The sequence below is a fragment of the Centruroides vittatus genome, unplaced genomic scaffold (assembly GCF_030686945.1).
Source record: "Centruroides vittatus isolate TY-2023 unplaced genomic scaffold, ASM3068694v2 contig_3211, whole genome shotgun sequence".
In the NCBI taxonomy this organism is placed as follows: domain Eukaryota; kingdom Metazoa; phylum Arthropoda; class Arachnida; order Scorpiones; family Buthidae; genus Centruroides; species Centruroides vittatus.
The window spans coordinates 1-23,080 of NW_027122063.1; the positions used below are offsets into that span (position 1 = coordinate 1).

The 23,080-nt window shown below is 32.9% G+C and overlaps 2 protein-coding genes across 2 annotated transcripts; one reads left to right on the plus strand and one right to left on the minus strand.

The window, feature by feature from the left end:
* Positions 1–3,739: 3,739 nt before the first annotated feature.
* LOC136973572 (patched domain-containing protein 3-like) lies at positions 3,740–13,925 on the minus strand. The gene is made up of 6 exons (XM_067268301.1): positions 13,720–13,925; positions 11,743–11,819; positions 11,572–11,644; positions 9,722–10,750; positions 9,350–9,664; positions 3,740–5,112 (listed from the first exon to the last, which is right to left on the minus strand). Exons 2-6 carry the CDS (start codon positions 11,815–11,817, stop codon positions 3,854–3,856), a joined length of 2,751 nt encoding a protein of 916 aa, XP_067124402.1. The 5' UTR covers positions 11,818–11,819; positions 13,720–13,925; the 3' UTR covers positions 3,740–3,853.
* Positions 13,926–14,518: 593 nt separating this feature from the next.
* On the plus strand, positions 14,519–14,855 carry LOC136973571 (general transcription factor II-I repeat domain-containing protein 2A-like; the record flags this gene model as incomplete). The annotated part of the gene is made up of 1 exon (XM_067268299.1): positions 14,519–14,855. A coding segment is annotated over exon 1 (337 nt), but the record flags the coding sequence as incomplete, so codon positions are not given.
* Positions 14,856–23,080: the final 8,225 nt, after the last annotated feature.

Genomic DNA, 23,080 nt, shown 5'->3' on the forward strand with positions numbered 1-23,080 from the left:
AGGACAACGTGGATAATGCCAACAAGAGAGAAAAAGATAATAAAAAAGAAAAACTTTAAATGAATGTTAATATATTTATAATATGAAGATAATATTAATGTTAAATATTTATATTTCAGACACAAGGTATGAGATTAACTACGGTTGTGAACATTCCTAGAAATTCAAGCGATATTGAAGAAGAGATATTGGAATCTTGGAAACCATTACTAAAAAGTATGAAACTCTTGGGATTGAATTACAATAAAAACACTTTTACACTATACAACGGTATCATTTTGATTGTAATGAAGATTTTCACTTTGTATGATTTTTATATTTTTATTCAGCATATCAATACAATTTCGAACTTTTTCACACTTGGAAGGCAATTTGCTTTTGTGGTTTGTGACTTGATGGCTCTCGCATCTACTTATAATTTTCATATTAATAAGAAAGAGCATTTTCGTAACATTCAAATGCTTCCATTCAGTTCAAACTTTAAATTGTTCTCTAGATGCGAATACAGAATTTTGTTTATTCAAATAGTAATTGTTTGGATTCATGCCATAGCAAGTGAAATATACTATCGAACGTTTAATATTCTCAACAATGGAGAGGCAAATCCACTGAATATAAAAGTGTTATTTGGTTTTAATATACCAAAATATTTGTCACTTGTAATTTTCTTTATATATGAAATAGTTTGTTTGTTTTGTTTTTACTTGCCATCGAACTTCTTATTTCTTTACTTTTCTTTGACATGTAAATTAATAGAAAGGTGTATTAATGAGTTGTCTCGTAGGACATTTAGGTGTGAAGAATTCTCAAAAGAAATACATTCGATTCCAAATATTTACATGAAAATAAAAGAAATAGTAGAAGCTATCGAAAAAAAATACTCCTTTATTTTGTTTTTTTGGTCAACTTTTTTCGGGATTTACTTAACTATAACCCTCTGCAATTTTTTACCTTCACTCAATACAGATAGAGTTCAGTCAAATTTCTTACTTTTCTTTTTTAGTTTCTCCTTTATTTTATTTGTTGATCTTTGCATTAGTGCTTCAAAAATAACTGAGTCTGCTATAAAATTTTCCTCCATTATCTATAAAATGTCACTGTCTTGCAAGAAGAAACATATTGAAGAATATGCTTGCAGACTTTCAGCTAAATACTTGGAGAATTGCCTTCGTTTATTGCTTGCAATGCCATTAAAATAAATCGAACACTAATCTTAACCATTGTTAGTGTAGCTCTTACTTATACAGCTATTGTTAGTCAGTATAGTTGATTTCGAGATTTCTGCTAAAAGTAATGCCCAAAGAATAAGTTTAGTATTGCTTTGTGTCATAATATCAAACATATGATAAATTTTACACTTTAAAACATAACAATATGAATTCAATTTTATCAAAAATATAAATGTAATTGCACTAGTTGTTCTATAATAGCATTTTTTTTTGATGATGTAATTGTCACTGAAGTATAAATTTAACTGTTAACAATTTTCTTTCACGTATAAAAATCGTGAACATAACAACTAGTGTTATATTATTAGCAACTGTCAAATTCAAAATGTATTAAAATTAAATACAATATATCGTAGTTAATCGGTTATAATCAAAGAAACGATACAATAAATTCAATTCTGAAAACAATACGCTAATATTTGTAACAATTTGTATGGAAATTAAATTAATATCCGTGAATATATTTGCTGTAACATTATGATTTTTACACGGCTACTCAAAATTCTTTCATTTTTATTTTAATTACATTATTTGTGTTTAAGGAAATAGAGATTTACATAAATTACGAGCAATTATTTATTGTGACGTCATCACAATGCCATACCGCGAATTTTCGTCAGAATGCTCTCGATTTTAGTAGTGTTTTCCTCCTGTACAGTACATCATACTTTTCCTGTTAACAATAGAGTGATGCCGGTCATTTGCCTAACTTAGTTTGGGAGAAAATTTTGAATTAAAATAACGCGATTACCGGTTTATACCGGAAGTTTTTATATAGTTAATTGTGCTTCCTGCCCCTACGGTTTCCATATTTTGTCTCGATGACTTGTATCTGTCTACCTTCGTTCTCGACATTAAGGAAGAACAATCAGTAGACCAGTGGGAATTTATAGGTTTGCAATTTTTAAAAATTGCAACCGAGAAAGTGATAGTGATAATTCTAAAATTAGACTCTAAAATTGGATGTATAAGTGTCTACATTTTGAAAAACAATTGTAGGCCTATACGAGAAATTGATAAGTGTAGAAGAGAAAATTCCAAGGTGTCTGAGACCCACCGTGGTGTTTTTGGGACCAGCACGTCGAGCACCTGGAATTATTACGTATGAAAATACGTAAGCTCTTAAAAAGCTCTTAAAATAAAATATCATAACTTTTTTGAAGTTTTTGGGTTTAGGAGATTTCAAAACATGGAGATTAGCAAAATATTCGAAGGGACGAATTTGACACGATTCCTTTCCCTTGTTATGTATGTTTAAAAGCCGGGAAAGTAAAGTATAAAAAATCTTTATAACAAAATCTCATAACAGATGGCGCCACAAACAATTTTATTTATTTATTATTGTTAATAATGTAAAAGATATTTTTAAAATAAAATTTTATAAAAACCAGAAAGGTTACTCAACTTGTTGCTAGATTTTTTTACTTTTCCGGTTGTTATACATACACAAGAAGGGAAAGTATTGAAACCATGTACAATTTGACCCTCGAGATTTTGGAAATCTTCAAGTTTTGAGACCTAAACATAAAAAAGTCAAAAATATGCGTGTACTGTATGCTTGTTTGTGTTTATTTCGTTTAATATCTGTAAATGGGGTAAAGAAAACGAAACGTAATTTGGCATGGTAGCCTGTGTATAAGGGACAATGATGCTAGTAAATTTTGATGGTTAAAGTTTGAAGGGGGAACGATAACGCGTTGTCAGGCGTAACAGCTCAGAAGAAATCCGACTTAATGCAGATTTTACTCGTTATTTATATTTACAATTTTCTTTTATAAATCTCATCACTACCCTCAAAACTAAGCCTTTCGTCATTTTATAATAAATAATGATTAAAAAAAGCTCTTAAAATAAAATATCATAACAGATGGCGCCACACGCAATTTTCAAAATATTTGACGTCAAAATTACACAATTTTTTGCTGGATTATTCAGAGGTATGCATATGAATGAGGACAAAAAGTCATGTTTGTAAGTGGGAAACATTCACACGTTTTAATTTTCCTTCTTCACGTCGATGTCACAAATTTGTATAATAATTTGAGTAGAAAGATTTTAGGAAAATTTATCTCACCGTTTTATATGCGTTTTTACACAGCATTTTTATACTTTATTGAATGACACGATACGCCAACAATCTGGCACCGCTCCCATTGAGGCAAAAATGAGCCACGTCCGACGATCGGCCCCGGATACAGTTGCCAACATTGCCTACCACCTAGAGGTGAACGGCCGAAAACCACGCGAAAGATCGAAGCAACGATGGCAAGATGCTATTAACGCAGACCTAAGGGCTCGCACCTGAACCCAGACGATGCACTTGATCGAACAAAGTGGCATTCGAAGGTCCGAATAACAGACCCTACATCTGTCAGACAACGCTAAGAAGAAAAAGATTTTTATACTATATTTTATCCTGAAAGCTGTATTTGAGACTACAAGGAAAAACATTTTGTGATGTAAAATTAACTCTAATGTGTTTTATATATTTAGAATAAGTAGTACACAAAAAAAATTATAAATGATATTTAATTCTTAATTCTAGAACCATACACATACCATAGATACCATAGATACCATAGATACCATACACATACAACAGATAGCTTCAGTGACGTAAAAAATTATACATTTAAACTTTCAGTCTCCATCATATCATTCTGTTCAGAAACAGAAGAAACATTCTTTTTCTTTTCAACATAAAAGCTGATAACAACCAACAAAACAGGAATCACAAACATTGAGTGAAATGCAGTTTTCACAGCTATAATAGTCACTATTTTAACAAATGCAATATATCCATACATATTGTTATAAAGTAATACGAGTATCCCTATAACTGTTGATATCGATCCCTGAAAAATGGGAAAACCTACATTATACAAAGATCTTTTCAATTTTTCTTTTCCATTTTTATCACAAGTCAGAAATGAATAACACATATGTGTTGGATAGTTCACACAGAACCCGAGGCAAAGAATCAAGATGGTCACAGAAACAATATCAAGATTTACTCCCCAAAATGCCATGTATCCTATTGTTTCGACAATGGCCGAGACAATCGAAAATGCGACGATAACTGCGCAAAGAAAATCGGGAATAAATAAGAAAAATACAATAAATATCACTAGGGAAGTTTGCCAGAACAATTGAAAAGTAAGACTTCTAATGTTAATTCCTTGTTCTATAATTGGAGAAATTACTGAATGTGCGATGAGTCGAAATTCCGATTCGTCTGCCATTTTCCACATGTCTTTAATTAATTTGTATTCAATTTCATTGTTAGTGACATCTTTTGCTACCACAAAAAATCTGCTGCATATTATTTCGGTGAAGTTTTTATTGAATGCAACGTCATTAGATAATTGTCTAGAATTACCAATTTTGAAAAAGACATTGCGTAAGCCATCAATGAAATCCTGTTTGCGCGACACGTCATATCCCATCAAGGAGTACCTCGCCACAGTGTGATTTTGAAACTCTATGTAATATTTCAACCAAGATAAGGCCAGGTCACCCCCAGCAATATTTGGATGAGATTGAAATTTTGACAATAGCTTCTCAATGGATTTCTGAACTCGCCTGTCTGAATAATCTAACGTTTCGTTAATTACAATGTGTATGGGAAAGCTGTATTCCGAGAAATATTGATAATGCAAGCGGTAACTTTCATGTATTAAAGATCCTTTTGGGTAAATATGGAGAAAATTTATACCTTCCCTTAAAGAAAATATACCCCAAATTCCTATTGACAGGTTAATGAAATATAAAAGTATAATAAGAATTTTTGCTGAAAAACGAGAAATAAATGCAGCAATTCTATTTGAAAAGACTTTCATAAAATAGAAGTCGTGTTCTTTGCTGTTAGGCTCTTTATACAAATCTGTAAACGAGAAAAAAGGAAATTTATTAATCATTCAGGCTTATGAAATTCAAATATAATGGCAAACAGCAAATTAATTGGTAAATGACTTCAATTACAAGTTTATCACATAGCATATATAGACTATATTCGAACGTTGCATAACATGTTATGTATGTGTATATGTAACATATATATCTTATATATAGATTCTATAGGGGCAACGGGTGCAACTTCGGCACGTTAAGAATAGCGAGGTTGAGGCTAAAGTTTTAAACGCGAAAACGTGTACGTCGGACGTTCAGCGCCGCTTTCTTGTAATCCTAGAAGTTTGACAATGGCGTTTGGAAAGTCAGTGGAATCACGCTCGACATTCCAAACGCCATTGTCAAACTTCTAGGCTTACAGGAAACTTTGGCATCAACCACTCTAATAAGTTAAATTTTGTGTAATAAATACTGCTGTCAACAGAAAGAAAAGCTTTGTTTATTGTCTACCAGAATGTAACCTTATCATAGAACTGGTTAAAATCAGTTTGGAAATAAAAATGAATATAATAATAATACCTTTACAAAAAGATAGCAGTTTCCAAAGTTTCCCTAGGCAAACCTAGGCAAAAGTAATTGGGCAAGATAGGCAGGTATATAAATTTGTGTTATTAACAACGTATAAGTTGAAATTCACTATTAAAACAAAGAAATACAAGTCCAAAGGCATATTTAAGTAAAGAAAATGTATACATCCACAAGAGCCGAATTATCGGGCCTAGAGTTGGCTATAATAAATAAATAATAAATAAGACAATTTGGCACTAGAGCTTGGCGTTAGGCGCCATCTCTTACTAAACTTAATAATTATAATTAAATTAAATAAATAATTTCGATAATTCGGCTCTTGTGGATGTATAGCTTTCTAACGGGTTAGTTGTTATTTATTTATATTTAAACGCCTTGCCGGGGTTGCGATGGCCGGTTGAGTGCCTTGGGAGGACGTGGCACTTGATGTGTCCCCAGCCGGCATTGTAATGACCGTCGATGGTCGTCATGTTAGCTTATTTATACTGGCAGGAGGCGATCGGACTGAAGGTCCGGGTAGCGTAACTGGTAACGTGTCTGCACGGATAGCAGAAGTTGCGGGTTCGAGTCCCGCTTCGGGCCGATTTCTTTTCCTCCAGTTCCAAATTATTAAAATTATTTATTTAATTTAATTATAATTATTAAGTTTAGTAAGAGATGGCGCCTAACGCCAAGCTCTAGTGCCAAATTGTCTTATTTATTATTTATTTATTATAGCCAACTCTAGCCCGATAATTCGGCTCTTGTGGATGTATAGCTTTCTAACGGGTTAGTTGTTATTTATTTATATTTGAAGAAAATGTATACAAAAATAAATTACAAAAAAATCAAACAATAATAAATGAACACATTTTAATGCAAGTTAAAAGTAATATAATTACTGAACTCAAACAGTAGAAATGGATGTCAGGTAACCCCCGTATAACACGGCACTTCTATAGCACGGATTCACTCTAACATGATTCGAGAATTGGGAACATCCCCGTATAACACGGTGCTTTTAAAGCACTCTAATACGGTTCGGAAATTAGGTAAAACCCTCGTACAACATGAAATGTATTAAAACTGTTACCAGTTGATGATTCTCATGCTGAGATCATCATATAAAATGAATAATCTCTGGTAAAATATTTACTCAAATAAGTATTTTACCCATAAAAAAATCTACTATATAAAGCTGAAAAACTGGATTCCATCACTGTATGCCAAAAATGGCCACTAGGGGCGCCCCTAGAAATTATTTAAATTAACTTAAATTAACAATTTAAATTATTATATATATATATTTTGATATTTTTACAGTATAATATTCAGTATATTATTATTTTTATTTGTAATTTTGTATGCGCCATGCCTGCATCGGCCTTTTGTGAATCATAAATTCGATTTAAAGAAGGATTTAACAGCATGTTTTTTTAATTTTTGGAACATAACCCCACTTTTCGCGCTAGTTCTTTGTTTCGTATAACACGGATTCGCATAACACGGCAATTTTTTGGAACGTAACTCCCGTGTTATACGGGGGTTACCTGTACGCTTAATAGCAAATTGTTTATGCCCCACACATATCGCAAATAAATTGAACCAACTCATTTTCCAAATCTGTACAGCCACATGAGCCCACAGTTCACATTTGCAGCACATAATCCACTTTTTCTGAGCAGCACTATATTGTTCATTGCAATATATGCAATAAGTATTTTCATCGTCATTTTCTGGTTCTTTAAAAGTTTTCTGCCCCTTTCCTGTAGTGAACTTCGAATCCGATTTTTCCAAATCTATTGCTTTTCTGCAAGTTCCTGATTTTTTAACTTTAGCCTTGGCTTCTAGTGTGGCTTTGTACGAAGGATCCAGTTATTTCTTCTGCTTGTTGTTGTTTGCGGCCAAATCAAACCATAGCAAAACACGATCATGAACAAGATCGGCAACACTGCCGAAGATGCCCCAATAGTCATGGTGATTTAGAAACGTTAAGTGGAACCCTGAGAATAGAGTATCAACCCATGATCTAGCCACCTGAATAGGTTAATGTTTTATTCTTCTAACAGGAATAACTTTCGTTATTATGGAATTATAACAAAACATGCCAATTCTATATAAATGGAAGCATAATATTATAAGAAATTGAATGAAACAGACAACTTATTTGATATTTCAACTACGCGTGTCGGAGAACAAGAGACACCACGCTCAACAAATCGTCATTAAAACTCAACTGTCTAGCCTTTAAAGAGAGTCTCCTTTTATTTTGTTTCAAAGAAAATTTAATTGACGGCTTGCCCCGTATGCCGAAGTTATCCCGTCTTCCCCTATAGAGAAGGTATGATCTACAGTTTGCAAAATCTCATCAGTCGCACACTGGTTCTCTGATCCATTGAATACACTGGTGGTCGCAATTGCACTCCTCATCGATAGCTCGCCTTGTGGGTTTTTCCAGATTTTCTAACACCGAAACAAAGGCCAACATTCACTAAAACTACTATCAGGAGACATTATCCTTCGACAACTGCCGACGTAGCATGTTGCCTTATCTTGTTTAACCCAACTACGATTTAAAGGACATTTACAAGACCAGAGAGTATATTTAGGTAAGAGTTTTACGCTCTACTCAAACATTTTTGTTCGTATTTTTAATACAAGACTAATCTGATTTATTTGGCTTCAGCTATTCTCTCATTCTTCAAAATTTTATGTAATTCGTAATGTTTTCCATACACTATGCATGTACACGTTATGTTAAACTTTGCAGTTTTGTTCTTAAATTGGGCGAAAGTTAGATGCTGTCTTATTACGCGTATATTTAAATTTTATTTTTGAGATTCTCTCAACACTTTCCAAACAATAGAATTATACACTAATTATGCAATATACTTGTTAGACCGAGGATTTTAGCGGGAAAATTTGTGTAAATAAAAGAAAACTTTCATTTTTTTGTTCAAAAATTATTGTAAACAATCACCGATAGAAAAAAACTCCTCGCGGAGAAACGGAGCAGAGGTCTCCAGTAACTATCAACAGTTAGGTGAAAAAGTTGACACTTAGCTGTCAAGAATTCGCAATTCATTGTCAACAACGGATTGTTTTCCACACTAACACGATAAAAGCTCGCGCCACCGGAAACTTAGCGCGCTCGCACAGGAAGTTATTATTGTACTTGTGTCTGTCTCCATGCCCAGGGACGAAGTCCCGTCGGAGAAGACCTACAGCAACTCTTCCACATCGTCGGCGACCGCCATTCATCGAATTATATCGTCCAATCTCACACCAAGAGGTATTTTGTTAGGACCTTTGTAAACTCTCTCTCCCGCAACGGCAATAGGCTTAGCTCATAGCCACCTGTTTGTTTAGAACTTGTAGAGCTTTATATCTACTTGCATATAACCGCATAGTATCGTAGAATAGTTTGTAATCGCCTTGTATGTTATTCTAGTTATTCAATAAATGTTTTATTTGTTAACCTGTCTCCTGTCAATCCAAGACGCCTGTCGACTTACCGACGACCTCCCCACTCACTTTTTGCTCTCCTAGCCATCCGAAACGACAACGAAATCGGGTTTTGCCAACCCGTGCAGTGTAAGTGGTCAGCGAGGATAAACCCTGTCCTCTGCTTATCTCACATACTGTTTAATGATAATTTTCAATAATTTTCAATAAGGTTAATACAAAAACGCTCAACAACTTACCTAATGTTCTGAAAGTAAACGGATGAAGGCCCTTTTCTTCTCTGTATCCACTTAATGCCAGACATCCTCCAAAGAAAGTTATTTGGTAAAGATAAGTAAAGCCCACACACGTTGCAGCATACGAACAGAATAATCTTACAATAGGAAAAGGTGCAGTCATAGCAATACAATAGGAGGCTACATTGGTCAGCGAAGTGATAGTGATAGATACTGCAGCGTTGGAATAAGTATCTTTCATACGTTTGGCAACAATTTTTTTCGAATCAGTGATCCTCCAGCAAGCTATCATCACGAAGGCGTCATCGATTTCTGTAGCTAAATATACAATGCATTAGCTCACTACAAAGTTAATACACAGGTTTAGTTACTTACCCAAAATGAGAAACGGTATGACAATGTTGCTATTCGGATTGTCAACTCCTGCTGCACTCAACATACCAAAAGACGAAACTGTTGCTAAACCAGCAGAAACGACAGCAGCTATTCCCATCCACGGTTTGCTCTTAATCCAGTCGTTAGTCATGTACATCAAGACACTGAAGACAGTAATTACTGTTACTGCAGCTCCTATCAGAGGAGTTATATTATCTGCGAGAATTGGAATTTCTAATTCAACGGAACTAACTGGACATGGGAATATTTTTATGTAATTAAATTTAAATTTTTTTATTCGAGAATAAAACGTTTCTCTCCATTCTGTTATCAATTTCTTTTTAGTGATATTGGACTCGTCTGTTGGATATAACAAACGGACGGCAGCCATTTCCTGTATATATCCATCATTGTCAGTTTTTACGCCACCAGCACTCAGAGACATTAGTTTGTAAGTTGCTGACAATTTGTCAATCTGAATGGGATATTTGAATTTTATCTTCCTAGAAATGACTTCATCGATATGATTTACCATTGCTAATATGGGATTCTCGAAACATTTACCGTTAACGATTCCGCAAATTTTGTGATACTGTATAAACTCTCCATTAACTATAATGGATATATTTCTTGCCAGCTTATCAAAATTTTCGATTTCCATTAAAATTTCTTTCTTTAACATATTATTTTCTTCTGTGCTAGTAATATAAACAACTGCAGTCATTTCAGGCCTTTCAGTTATTCTCAGAATATCGAAAAACTGTGAGGTGTTCATCGGGAACATTTTATCTATGAAGTTTCTGTCTGAAAAGCCCCTTCCTCTGTCAGAAGAAAACAGGTAGTTTATGTCGTTCCTAAAGTTAATATTAATGAACCCAACAGAAAGCAACAATGACACCATCACAGGCAAGATGATGAAGGATGAGGGATGAAGGGCAATAAATTCTCCAAATTTTCCAAAGAGTCGTGCTAACGTATTTCTGAAAATCATAATCTTTCTGTCCATATTTCTGGTTTCGTGTTCCATGTCTGAAAGTAAATATAATATCTTAAAAAATACTTTAATCTGAAAGCGATAATGTTCGTTTATAAAATATAAAATTATACTGGTGTATTATATTTTAATCTGGAAAGTTATTGGTGCATTTCAAGTTTGTCAGTGATCCTGAGAAAGTTGAAATGCTTTAACATAGCATGTTATTTCATGTTTTATGCTTATTTATTAAATTCATTGCTGTTTATTAACAGCCATAATCGTTAGCCATAAAAGCCATAATTGTGACTTAATCATAATGTCGCCCTAAAATGTTTCCTCACAACTCTCTCAACTATAGTAGGTTTTTGACCCTGTACATCGTAGTTTTTCTGTTGACAATGGAGTCATGCTGGTCATATAGCTGTGTGAGAATCCGGAGTTGAGAAAGCGTGTTTCTCACTCTTGTTCGGTCTCAGATCGGGAAGATCCACCCTCAGAATCACTATGATGGATTTTTAGTATTATTTAATTTGGGGGCAGGAAGTTCGTAAGATCCCCCTGTTAATTTTTCCTGATACCAACCTAATTAGAGCGTTAGGCACGCTAATGAGTAAATTTTAAATACCTTTCCGAGAGAGAGGAATCGTGGACCCGTGCTAAGACTTTGGCGTTGAGTTGAGCTCAATAACGAGACCATTTAAATCAAACAAAACAAATTAATTAATTATTACACCTTTGTGTCCTTTTTATCTTAATTTAAATTTAATTTGTATACTAGTACTTTTTATATATTAACAGGACTTATTATACTGGAAAATATGGATGCAGATATTTAGTCTTACAGATCAAAAATAATGTTCTTTATTTAGTTCACCTGAACACATACACTTTAAACTTGTGTTTCGGACTTGTTCGTCCCTCCTCAGCAGGCCTTTAAACGACACTTTCTACAATTAACAATAAAAAAACATTTCTTTGGTACAATTATAACTAAAATTAGTTAAAAAACACAAACATTTCCCGACAATAAATTAAAAATTCTTACAACTTCTGTATTTCCGAACTCCTTTACATTTCCAATTAAACTCACGATCCACAGCAACCATTCAATTTGACACATTCCTAATTTTTATACATTAAAATCAGTTTAAAACGATAAATTTAATTATTACAGTAGAGAGTCGAAAATTGGAATCAATTGGGGACTGGGGTTGTTCCGATTACCCATTATGTACGAAAAAATACATTAACCTGTCCGATGTTCAAATTTTTCTCCATTGCGTGTCGCTTCGTGTTGAATTTTTCTCCGTTGCGTGTCGCTTTGCGTTGAATTTTCGTCGATTTTAAGCCTAACGAAAATTTTTATAATAATAATCGAGGCTATCGTATCGTTAAAAATTATTTCTTTATTTTGTACAGACAAAATAAATATATTGAAAAATATAAAAACATGAAAATTATACTTTAGAAGTAAATCTAGTATCAAAAACGTTCGATTCAGCACGACACAGTCCGACTGAAAATCGTTCCGATTACCGGCGTTCCGATTAACGACTCTCTACTGTATCTAAAATATTATCATTTCAATTGACTTACTTTCTTTTTGTTTATTCTTTTCTACTTAAATCTTGTTCTAATTTGTTTCTATCATTTCTTTTATACTTCTTTCTTTCCCCCTTTTATAATGCTTAACCATGATTGGTGAATCTCTCTACCACTGTTGTTATTCATTTTATTAGTTTGCCTAATTATATTTAAATGCTCATACAGTTGCCTTTTATAATTGCTTTTTTTCGTTTTTCCTGATTTTTACCGTATTTAGATCAATTGCACAACCTTCTGTATTACAATGGTCAGCTACTGCTGAATTTGCATAGTTTCCTCTGATTGCTCTGATATGTTTACTTAATCTTATTTTTAATTTTCTTTTAGTTTCTCCGATATATGTTTTCTTTGGATTACAATTACAATCAAATGAATATACTATTCCTTTCTCCTCTGTTATATAATATTTTTCTCCTTTCCTGTAACATAATTGTTTTTTAGTTGAATTTATTTTTTCAGGTATTAAGTTGATTCTACTTTTTATTACATTTTTAATTCTTTCAAATAATATCTTAATTTAATAAATTTTTTCTCTTTATCTATTGATTTTGGTTGTTTATCATTATCTAGTTTTCCAAGCCATTTTTTTTATTATACATTTTGGGTAACATTTAAAATAAACATTTTAATTATTTCTTCTTCTTCTTGTTTTTGTGTTTCTATTTCGCTTGTTCTTTGCTTTATTTTATTCATATACATTTTAAATATATTATATTTCATACTGATCGGAATCACAGATTTATAATTAATTATTTTGGGTATTTGTATTGGTTTAACATATTTCTTGTAAATTAATCTATTATTTTTTCTTTCTATTGTTATATCTAAATAATTTATACTATTCTGTTTTTCTTTTTTCTAATTCAAATTTGATATTCTCTTTCATCTTATTGGTCTTATTTATAATTATATTTTCATTTGTTTTCGTTTTATCAAAAATTATTATGCAATCATCCACATACCTGCTGTCAAATTCAATACCTTCTATATTTTTGATCTTTTCATCTATTTGTATGATTGTTATTTCGGCCAATTTTGGATGTATACACGTACCCATAGGTATTCCTTCTGTTTGGGTATAGAATTTCTTATCGAACTGAAAGTAGTTATTTTTAATTATAATTTGGCACAATTTAATTATCCAATCCGGTGTATTTATTTTTATTAAAGAATTTTCTATATTTTCTATTGTTATGCTAGGATACATGTTTACAACATCGAGTGATATTAACTTCATATTTTCATTAATTGTTATATTTTTTAATCTATTTAATAAGTCATCCACATTTTTTATATTATACTGAGAAACTTCTAATAAATTTAATTTATCCTTTAAATATTTTTCTACATTATAATATACGTAATTTTTAACATCTATTAAAGGTCTATATTTAATAGGATTTTTATGTGTTTTTACCCTTATGTTAAACTTCGGTGTTCTGTTGTCTTCTCTTTTTATGTAGTTGATGTCTTCTTTTGTTACATGCTGTTTTATTTTTAAATTTTTTAATTCCTTTTCTAACGATTTTATTAGACCATTTACTGGATCTTTGTTGAGCTGTTTATAACTTCCTTTTTGGATTAATTCTTTAATGACTTTATTTTTCTTTTAAGGTTGGATATCCTATTTTTTAAAACCAATTTGTTATATTTATTTTAAAAAAACTTACCAAAAGAGTCCTTCTGTTCTTGTTTCTGTGTGTCTGTTCTGGCAACAGAACAGACACACAGAAACATTTCCAGTATAATAAGTCCTGTTAATATAGATAGAAAGTACTAGTATACAAAATAAATTTTAAACAGAGTTAAAAAGGACACAAAGGCATAATAATTAGACAGATAGACCGTTTAATATTACCATATGCTAGAGCAGGGATGTCAAAGATACGGCCCGCGGGCCATGACTGGCCCTCGAGGCAATTAGTTGCGGCCCCTGACATTAATTCAATAATGCTATTTGTTTATTTTTTATTATGTTGATACTAAAGAAAATGTGATATTTTGTATTTAAACAAATAATACTTAATAAACAAAATTGTTGAACTCAATTATTATTATTATTATTTATTTATTTATTCATATTACTTAGAAATATTAATTTTATTTGATTTATTTTTGTGTTTAATCTTTTGTTTACATTATGTTTTCTCTGTTTCATCTTAGAAGATTACAAAAATTCAAAAGCTTTTAGTGACGGCGAATTTTTAAAAGAATGTATGCTAGACGTGGCCGACATTTCATTCCCATCACAGAAACAAGTCATTCAAGAAATACCCCTGACTAGAAATACAATTGCTTCCAGAGTAAATGAACTCGCAGAAAATTTAGACTTTCAACTTAAAATTAAAGAATTTATCTGGTATTCCTTAGCAGCCGATGAAAGTACAGATATCAGAGATACTTCGCAGCTTGCTGTATTTATTCGTGGAATTAATGAAGACTTTAACATCACAGAAGAGTTGCTGCAGTGCATACCATTGAAGAGTACTACCACAGCTCAAGATATTTACTCAGCAATTGAGCAATTAGTACCAAATTATGACTTGGATTGGAGTAAATTCTGCAGTATTACCACAGATGTGTAACCATCCATGGTCGGTAAAAATGCTGGTGTTGTCACAAAAATATGGAACAAAATTTTAAATAAAATTAAAGGTGAACGACCCAAATTCGTTGGAATTCACTGTATTGTACATCGAGAAGTCTTGGCATCTAAAGTGCAGAAAATGGATCATGTAATGAACCCCATAATTAAAACAGTTAATTTTATTAAAAGAAGAGGTCTAAATCACCGCCAATTCACACAATTTTTAAACGATCTTGATGAAAAATGTTTAGATATTCCCTACTTTGCAGTGGCTTAGTCGTGGATCAATGCTTAAACGATTTTTCGAATTGCGTAAACATGTTGTTACGTTTATGGCTCAAAGGGGCAAACCGATGGAACACAGTGATGAATGGTGGTTTGACTTTGCATGCTTAGTAGATATGACGGAACACTTGAATAATTTGAACGTTAAACTTCAAAAAAAACAAAAAAAAATGTAATCGTTACGCAACTGTACTCAAGTGTTCAAGCTTTCAAAATTAAATAAAAGTTGTGGGAATCGCAGCTGCGAGAACAAAAACTTGACCATTTTCCTAGCATTCGTGAAATCGGCATGTACAATGCAAATAAATTAGCAGATTTTTCTTACCGTTTGCTTGATCTTATTGCTGAATTTGATAGTCGTTTTGTACATTTTCTCGTGCTCAATACCTACGACTTTCCTCTTTTCAATGATCTGTTTACGTTCGATGTTAGTAAAGCACCGACTTACTTGCAAATGGAACTAATAGATTTGCAGTGTCATACTGCTTTTAAAAAGCAAGTTCAATGAAGTTGACATTTTGGCATTTTATACAAAGTACTTCAAAAATCAAAATAGCTATCCCAACTTAAGGAATCATGCTGCCCGCATTTTATGCATGTTTGGAAGTTTATATGTGGGTAAACAGTTGTTTTCAACAATAAAGATTAATAAATCTAAATACCGTTCAAGACTTACAGATGACCATCTTCAGTCCATTTTGAAAATCAATACAACATCGTTGACACCAAACATCGAGGAGATAATGAAGCGTAGAAGAAGTCAAGTTTCTGGATCCTCAAAATAATATTTTGGTTTAAAACGTCTCTACTTTAAAAAAATTATATTTTTTTTTCTTTAAAAAAATCATTTTTAATAACTATCGTACCTCTATCTCTTTCGAAGAGAGAATATCAGTCAAGCTCGGGACGATATTTGCTCGTTGCATATCATTCATGTGGAGGATCCTTGGAAGAACAGATATGGTGGGACCGGAGACTTGGTTCACTCCTTTCATGGAGTCCGACTTGGGATCGCCGTCCTGGAGATATCCGCTGAAACACAGATAATTGGTGGGTAGAGCTCTTGTATGCTCTTGGAAATGTCCACCCCGACTCGAGTTCCATTCTCCTTTTTATCCGATTTAGCCTGGGAAAATCCATCAGGTGATTGTATGTTCAGCGACGAATCTTAAGGTGTGTGGTCAGAGGTGAGCCTTTGATGACATAAAACTCTCGTTATACGGAGCTGCTATTACCATATTAGGTTCGAGATATGTACAATTCCTTCTATTTACTTGTTCAACGGTTGACTTCTTTTTCCTTTAACAATAGGTTGTTTAATTTAACACTCGATTGTTATAATTCTCGAATAGTTGTTGATAGTAAGAGTAATATTCAATCCATTTTCTGTGTGATGTTTTCTTAACGATTGCGAAAAAGAAATAGGCTAAGAATTTTTCTTAAATTAGTGCAAAATCTGGTCTACGATCCTTACAATAGATTATTAAAAATTGCAGTCTGGCATTGTGACAATACCACAATAAACAATTTCAAGTTCACTATTAAAAAGTCTATGTTATTGCACTGTTTACATTTACTGGCAGAATATTATGTTCATTCTTGTAAGAACCTTGGAATTTGTTTGATAAACACTAACTTATATTGATAATTGTCCTTCTACTAACTTTCCACCTTCCCAACCTTTAACCATCAAAATTTACTTTCATCAACATCTATACACAAGCTAATGTGTCAAACTTCGATTTTAAATCTCTACCACGTCTTAAGATATTAAACAAAATATAGCAACATACACAAAGGAATGCAGAAACTGAAGATTTTCTTTTTTTTAACTTTGGATTCAGAGGATCTTAAAACGTGGAGATTTCCAATAAACTCGAAGAGAAATTTGACACGATTTTAATACTTTCCTTTGTTATGTATTCATAACAGCCAGGAAAGTAAAAGTTATTTCAAATTGCCATACAAAAGAAAACAGGGTTTGAATATAGACACAAAAAACTTGTTTTCTGTAAAAATATCTGATCAAAATTTTAAGTTAATTTTCCATTCCCCCACCGAAAGTTTTATATTTTTGGTCAGGAAGACCTTGAAACATCGAGAAATGAAAATATTTTGGGTTTTTTTTTTCTACATTTGCAAAGTTTAGATTATGCTAAGAGAGGTACGATTTTGTCCAACCGATTTAAAGTCTTTTGCCGAAATTATCTAAAATTTTTTAGGGAGGTTAGGGTATTGATTGGAAATATAAAAAACGTTTTGACTTTACAAAATTATTATGTTTTCCTTCATTATTTTTATTAGTTAAGAAAATTCAATTGACGTCAATTTATTTTTATGTAATAATTGCTTTTATTTGGAAATTGTCATTGCGTGAATGCCTGATAAAATTTTCCTTATAAGAGTTTTATCTGTTTTAACTAACTCTTAGAGGAAAGTACTAAAATGTTTTTTTTTAAATATTATGAATCAAAATTAGTAAAAGTAAAAAAGAAAACATTCATAAACATGGACACCAGTGGCGTGCCGTCATTGAAAGCGATGGAAGCGCCGATTCCACCTTCTAATGACCTTCCCTTGTATTTTATAAAATATAAATTTTTCATATTTTAACGTACTTTGAATTAATTAAAATTAATATTTTATTATAACTGCATTATGTATCTTTTACAAATTTCTATACTACATGTGAAAAAAACGATAAGATTGCTATTGTATATTCGAATAATTCGGTGGCGGAAGGAATGTCGAAAACGGGTCAGTCTCCAATCAGCCAGATTATATAGGCATTAGCACATGCGGTTTACAGAGCACCAACCTCACCCGGTTTAGCTGGTGGATGCTTCACACATAAAGCTTCTAATTTTATATCCCGGACCGGTTGTGGGCTGTTTAGCCGCCTGCCTGCTAGATATTCGGCCGCCCTAGCCCGATTACGTGAATCACGAGTAGACTAGATCAACGGCGGGCAACCCCGGCCCGCGGGCCAGCTACGGCTCGCGAAAAGTTTCTATCCGGCCCGCGAGATCTTTAATAGATTATTAAATTGGAAAAATAACTAATTAATAGTTAATTTTCCAATTCTTTGTAATTTTCGAAAACGATAAGAGAAATAAATGTAGTATAAACTTTTTATTTATTTATTTCATATTTGCAGACTAAAAAAATTACGAGTCACAAAAAGGCGTCAATTAACTACTACGGCCCGCGAAAAAACGTAAAATTTATTCTGGCCCGTGTTATAAAAAAGGTTGCCCACTCTAGACTAGATTTATAACTTAACCCAACCGATAGGAGTTTACTGGCATGTTTTTATGATAGTTCTGTATAGTTGACAGGAGTTTAAAAAAATCCATTAAAATATTTGATATATTTATTCTGTTATTTAGTCTGCTCTCCCATCTTATATTACTTACGGGTTTCAATGTTAAACCGGTGATATTACGATTATAGTATGTCCCAGCTGTAAGGGAATGCAGAAAAAACGTGTACAATTCTTGTATAATGTTAAAAAATTAACTGTTACTTTGGCATCATCATTTACAACCAAATTTAATGAATGAGACGTACAATGGTACAAAAAAAGCTCTAGAATTTATTTTCCTTAAATGTACGATCTAAGTATCGGTTGTCATAAAAATTTGTCTTTCCAATGTTTTCCCAAGATTACAGATATTCAAGTACAAAGTAACTGGTTTTGACTTATTTCTACTAAGAAGTAGTTAAATAATTAAGAGATTAGGGAATGGGGACATAAATAAAACCCTACTGAAAGAGCCAGAATTTTACTTAAACAAAAGCTTAACCGAACCAGTCACTTGCTCAGTACAGTGGGAAACTGATTTCCGTGTACACCTGGTACTAAAACGAATTGCAGTAGTTAGAAAACAAATGACTATTAAGTTTAACATATTTACATCTATGGTGAGGAACGTTTAAAATTTACAACGGCCCCGTCGCGTCCTTTGAGATATACTAGTGACGCGACAAAAGAGGCATTTGACATTGACCGATATCGGCACCCTCGGGATTTGGCACGGACACACCTACCTGGACCGTCTCTGATTCCATCATTAGCCACTCGTAGGGAGCTACAGTATTTCACTAAGTGGATTGTTTTAAGATTTAAAAAGTAAAGAACATTTTGTTATTTTTATGTACGTTTCTTCCCAAAGTTATATTTAATTATAAGTTTCTTTAAAAGTATATTCGTACAATTGAAGAATTTTTTGTACTAGGTATGTATTACGTATGGTTTTGTACTAGGTATGTACTAGGTATGTATTCGTCACACATTTTGTTTTACCAAGTAAGTTTTTCTGATAATTTTAATATTAGCCCTTATATCGTGGCTAGTGATTCAAAAATTTATTTTAAAAAAGTTTTGGCTCAAGACCATATAATGAAAAAGAAAACATTATTAAAAGAGAAAGACCAATGCCAAAATTAAATATAAATACGTCAACAAAAAATTTTCGACATTTTGACGATAAAATTTATGACGAATGACGATTCTTTCGTAAAATTGAAGCAATTTGGAAATCAAAGAGGAATAGAATTTAACATTGATAGACAATATAAAATAAATATTGAAAATTATAAGATAATTACAATTAATAGATATATCTAAATTAATAGATGTTATATGTTTTTTCTCAAAGCGAGAATTGGCATTTAGAGGGCGTAGGAAATTTATTGAATCTAATAACGGAGGTAATTATATTGAACTTTTTTATTTATTAAGTACGTCAGATAATCTATTAAATATACATTTAAAGAAGTATACGGTTTTTACTGGCTTATCGAACAAACGAATACGAACGGGCCCTGACGCGCAATTAATTGATTGCCCCTGAAAGTCGGCTTCTTACAGAAACACAGCTTCCCTATCATCAAATGTCACGGCACGCCACTGATGGACACATATAATTCTTAATAGACAAGAGAGAAGAAGGACTACTGGATGACCAATCATGCTTATTGCAAATTATTTCAACTTCCTCCGGAACCAAATCATAATTAGTCAAGACGAAGAATAAAAAAAAGAAACGAAACCAATCAGACAGAGTGAAAAATTTAGTAAGAGACTTAGTGAAAGACTGAGTGAAAGAGAAAGAAGACAAAAAGTGAAGAAGAAATGGAGAGAATGTGGAGGAGACCGAAAGTCAGAGTGAGAAAGTGAAAGAAAAAGAGGAAAAAGGGAAAGCAGAAAGAAGAAAAGAAAAAGAATAAAATTAGCGCGACGTCTAAAAGAGAAGACAAATCTTTTCCTGGTATTTTGTGACTTGCCAATTTCGAAAACCCCCCACTAGGTAATCCCGTTTCATTAATAGAAATAAGCTAACTCCGTAAAACAATAAGTAGAAACTTTTTACAATTTACTACTTATTAATGATATTAATCTAAACTAAGTTTAAATATTAAGTTTCTCTTTTTTTTTGTCTAAATAAAAGGTGTGTCCGACAACACACACCTGGTGGTAGGACCTACCTCAAACTCTCGTAATTTAATTTTAGATGGCATCCTAGTCCCTACAACAGCATTACAAAATAACAGCCGTAAGTACTAAAAGTAACCCTTGTTACGCTGTAACAGCCAGAAAATAACACTAAAGCAGGAAATACTACAAACAGACACAGGCTCAAGTCTTGTACCGTGTTACAAAAGCTCTAAAAACATTGTTGAAGAGGGAGGAGAGACATTTATGAAAGGTAAATATATGAAAAATAAGACTTATCGACTTAGTAGCATATATACTAATTGTTTCAATATATATATAAAAATATATACACACCTTTTAACATTTCTGCCATCCAGCTTGCAAGTATATTTGAAAATAAATAAAATTTTAAAAGTATCAATTATATAGCTTATTTATTCATTTAAAATATGTTATCGTCGGTTAATGATATTTTTTAACCTTGTGATAACAATTAGCAATTGTTTTTGGTAAATATTTATTGCTTTTCGAGGAAATTCTCGTTTAATAAGACAGGCGACTTTCCTCGAGAATGTTGTAAATTAAAAGTAAGAGGAAATTTTAACAAAATTTCTTATTACTTTCTTGGCTGTTAAAGTAACAGAGATGAAATATTCTGTAGTTTCATTACTTTAATATTAAATTTTACTATAGATATCTATAGTGCCCACCAGTGGCCGAGCAGTTCCGTCGCTAAACACTAGCAGTTCAGTCAAGTGTTCGGGCCTTGCCAGGATCGGCTAGTCATGTGGAGTTTCCAGGTTTTCTCTACGTCTGCAACACTGAATAGAGGCCAGTTACCCTTAAAAATCTCTGTCAGAAGACATTTTCCCCTCACGTAACATCGCATCCAGAGAAGGCAAAGAACCCACTCTGGTACTAATTTCATCTAGGACGTCACTCGGCGCGCAAGCTAATCTGTGCTAACTTGCGCCGAGAAATACTTAACCACCAACCTTTAGTTGAGAAGAGAAAAAAAATAGATATCTATAATAAAATATAGCAGCCGGGAAAGTAAAGAATAAATTTTATTCTTTACTATTCCGGCTGTTATATGTAACAGAGGAAAAGTATGGCAATCGATCAATAAGTGGCCTCATATTTTGCACCTTTTATGGGCTACAATTTCTAAAATTGTAGACATATAAATTCCCACTATTCGCCTGTTTGTCTTTCCTCCTTTCCTCCTTTAGTCTCAAAAACTTAGAAAGATAAAAGACGAGACTAGGTATGAAAACCTTAGGGGCAGGAGACCCCGATTTACTATACAGTGTGGTCTCCATTGGCCCTCTACTCCAAAGGACTTTTTCATGAGTAAACGGACATTAAATGCTTTAAAGAATCTGTCCAATGTCGATTGCCAAAATCCTGAAGAAAAGAGAGAAGAGGATTTTTCGGAAGTAATTAATATCATTGTAATTGTAGAGATCTCCAGCCTATTAACCTCATCCTGGTTTGGATGCCATTTGGATGCCCGTTGTTCTAACATCCTCCCACTTCCTCAAAAGATCTTTAATTGCTTGAGACTTCTTGATATATCTTTCATAGCTAAGATTGTGTTTACTGTAGACCTGTTCAAGCCATACTGCCTAGCAACATCAGACATCTTCTGCCCACTCTTTACCTTGGCTATTATATCTTGTTTTGTTTCTACAGTGAGCATAGTTTTTGACACTCCACTCTTTTTACGCTCCATAATATTATCAGTTTCTTTTTTTTGAATAATAAGTTCAGAAAAGCACTTACAAACATTCCGAGAACAGAAATCAACTAGCGCATAAAAAAATTATTTAAATGCAAGGCCCGGATGAAATTTGAAATTTGGTATTAAAACGTTAACGAATATCCGATGGGACAATTAAACTCTTGCCTTTCGTAAATAAAAACCGACGCAAAACTTAACGAGTACCCGCCCGACAGTCTCGCAAAACTATAAAAAATTATTTGTCAGAAAGGTAAACAAAAAGCTGGAATTACAAGGGAGTTCAAAATTCGGAGGAATACTATCCGATCGGTACCGGGTTGAACATCGATGTCAACGCCTCCAGAGCTCCAAAAAGTTTCGAATTGTCACCTGGAAACAAGGGAAGAACAATCGGTATTCATATTTTATGTCGCTTCTTTTGCTGAACGTTCTGTGAAGTGTTCGTTATCCGAACTGTTCGTTAACCGATCACCCACTGTATTGTATAACGTTTTGTCAACTGTTGTAATTTTGGTTATTAATAATTTCCGATACGGCGCTCTAAGGCCCCAAGAACATCCTTCACTTTTACTTTTCCCCTTTTCCTTTATACTTCTCCCTTTAGAACCTTTCCTTCAACTTTTCTTCACACCTTTTTCTTCCTAGTGGGCTAAGTTTGCAAAAGCAGGCAGCCTCACTTTCTTTATTAGAGTATTAGAGTATGCAGGAACCACCGATACAAA

Excerpts from the sequence above, each read along its gene's own strand:
- LOC136973572 (XM_067268301.1), bottom strand. The coding sequence starts at position 11,817 with ATGTGTCAAATTGAATGGTTGCTGTGGATCGTGAGTTTAATTGGAAAT. Across the intron at positions 9,665-9,721 it reads CATACCGTTTCTCATTTTGG|CTACAGAAATCGATGACGCC; the intron begins GTAAGTAACTAA and ends TTGTATATTTAG. Across the intron at positions 5,113-9,349 it reads GTTTACTTTCAGAACATTAG|ATTTGTATAAAGAGCCTAAC; the intron begins GTAAGTTGTTGA and ends TCTCGTTTACAG.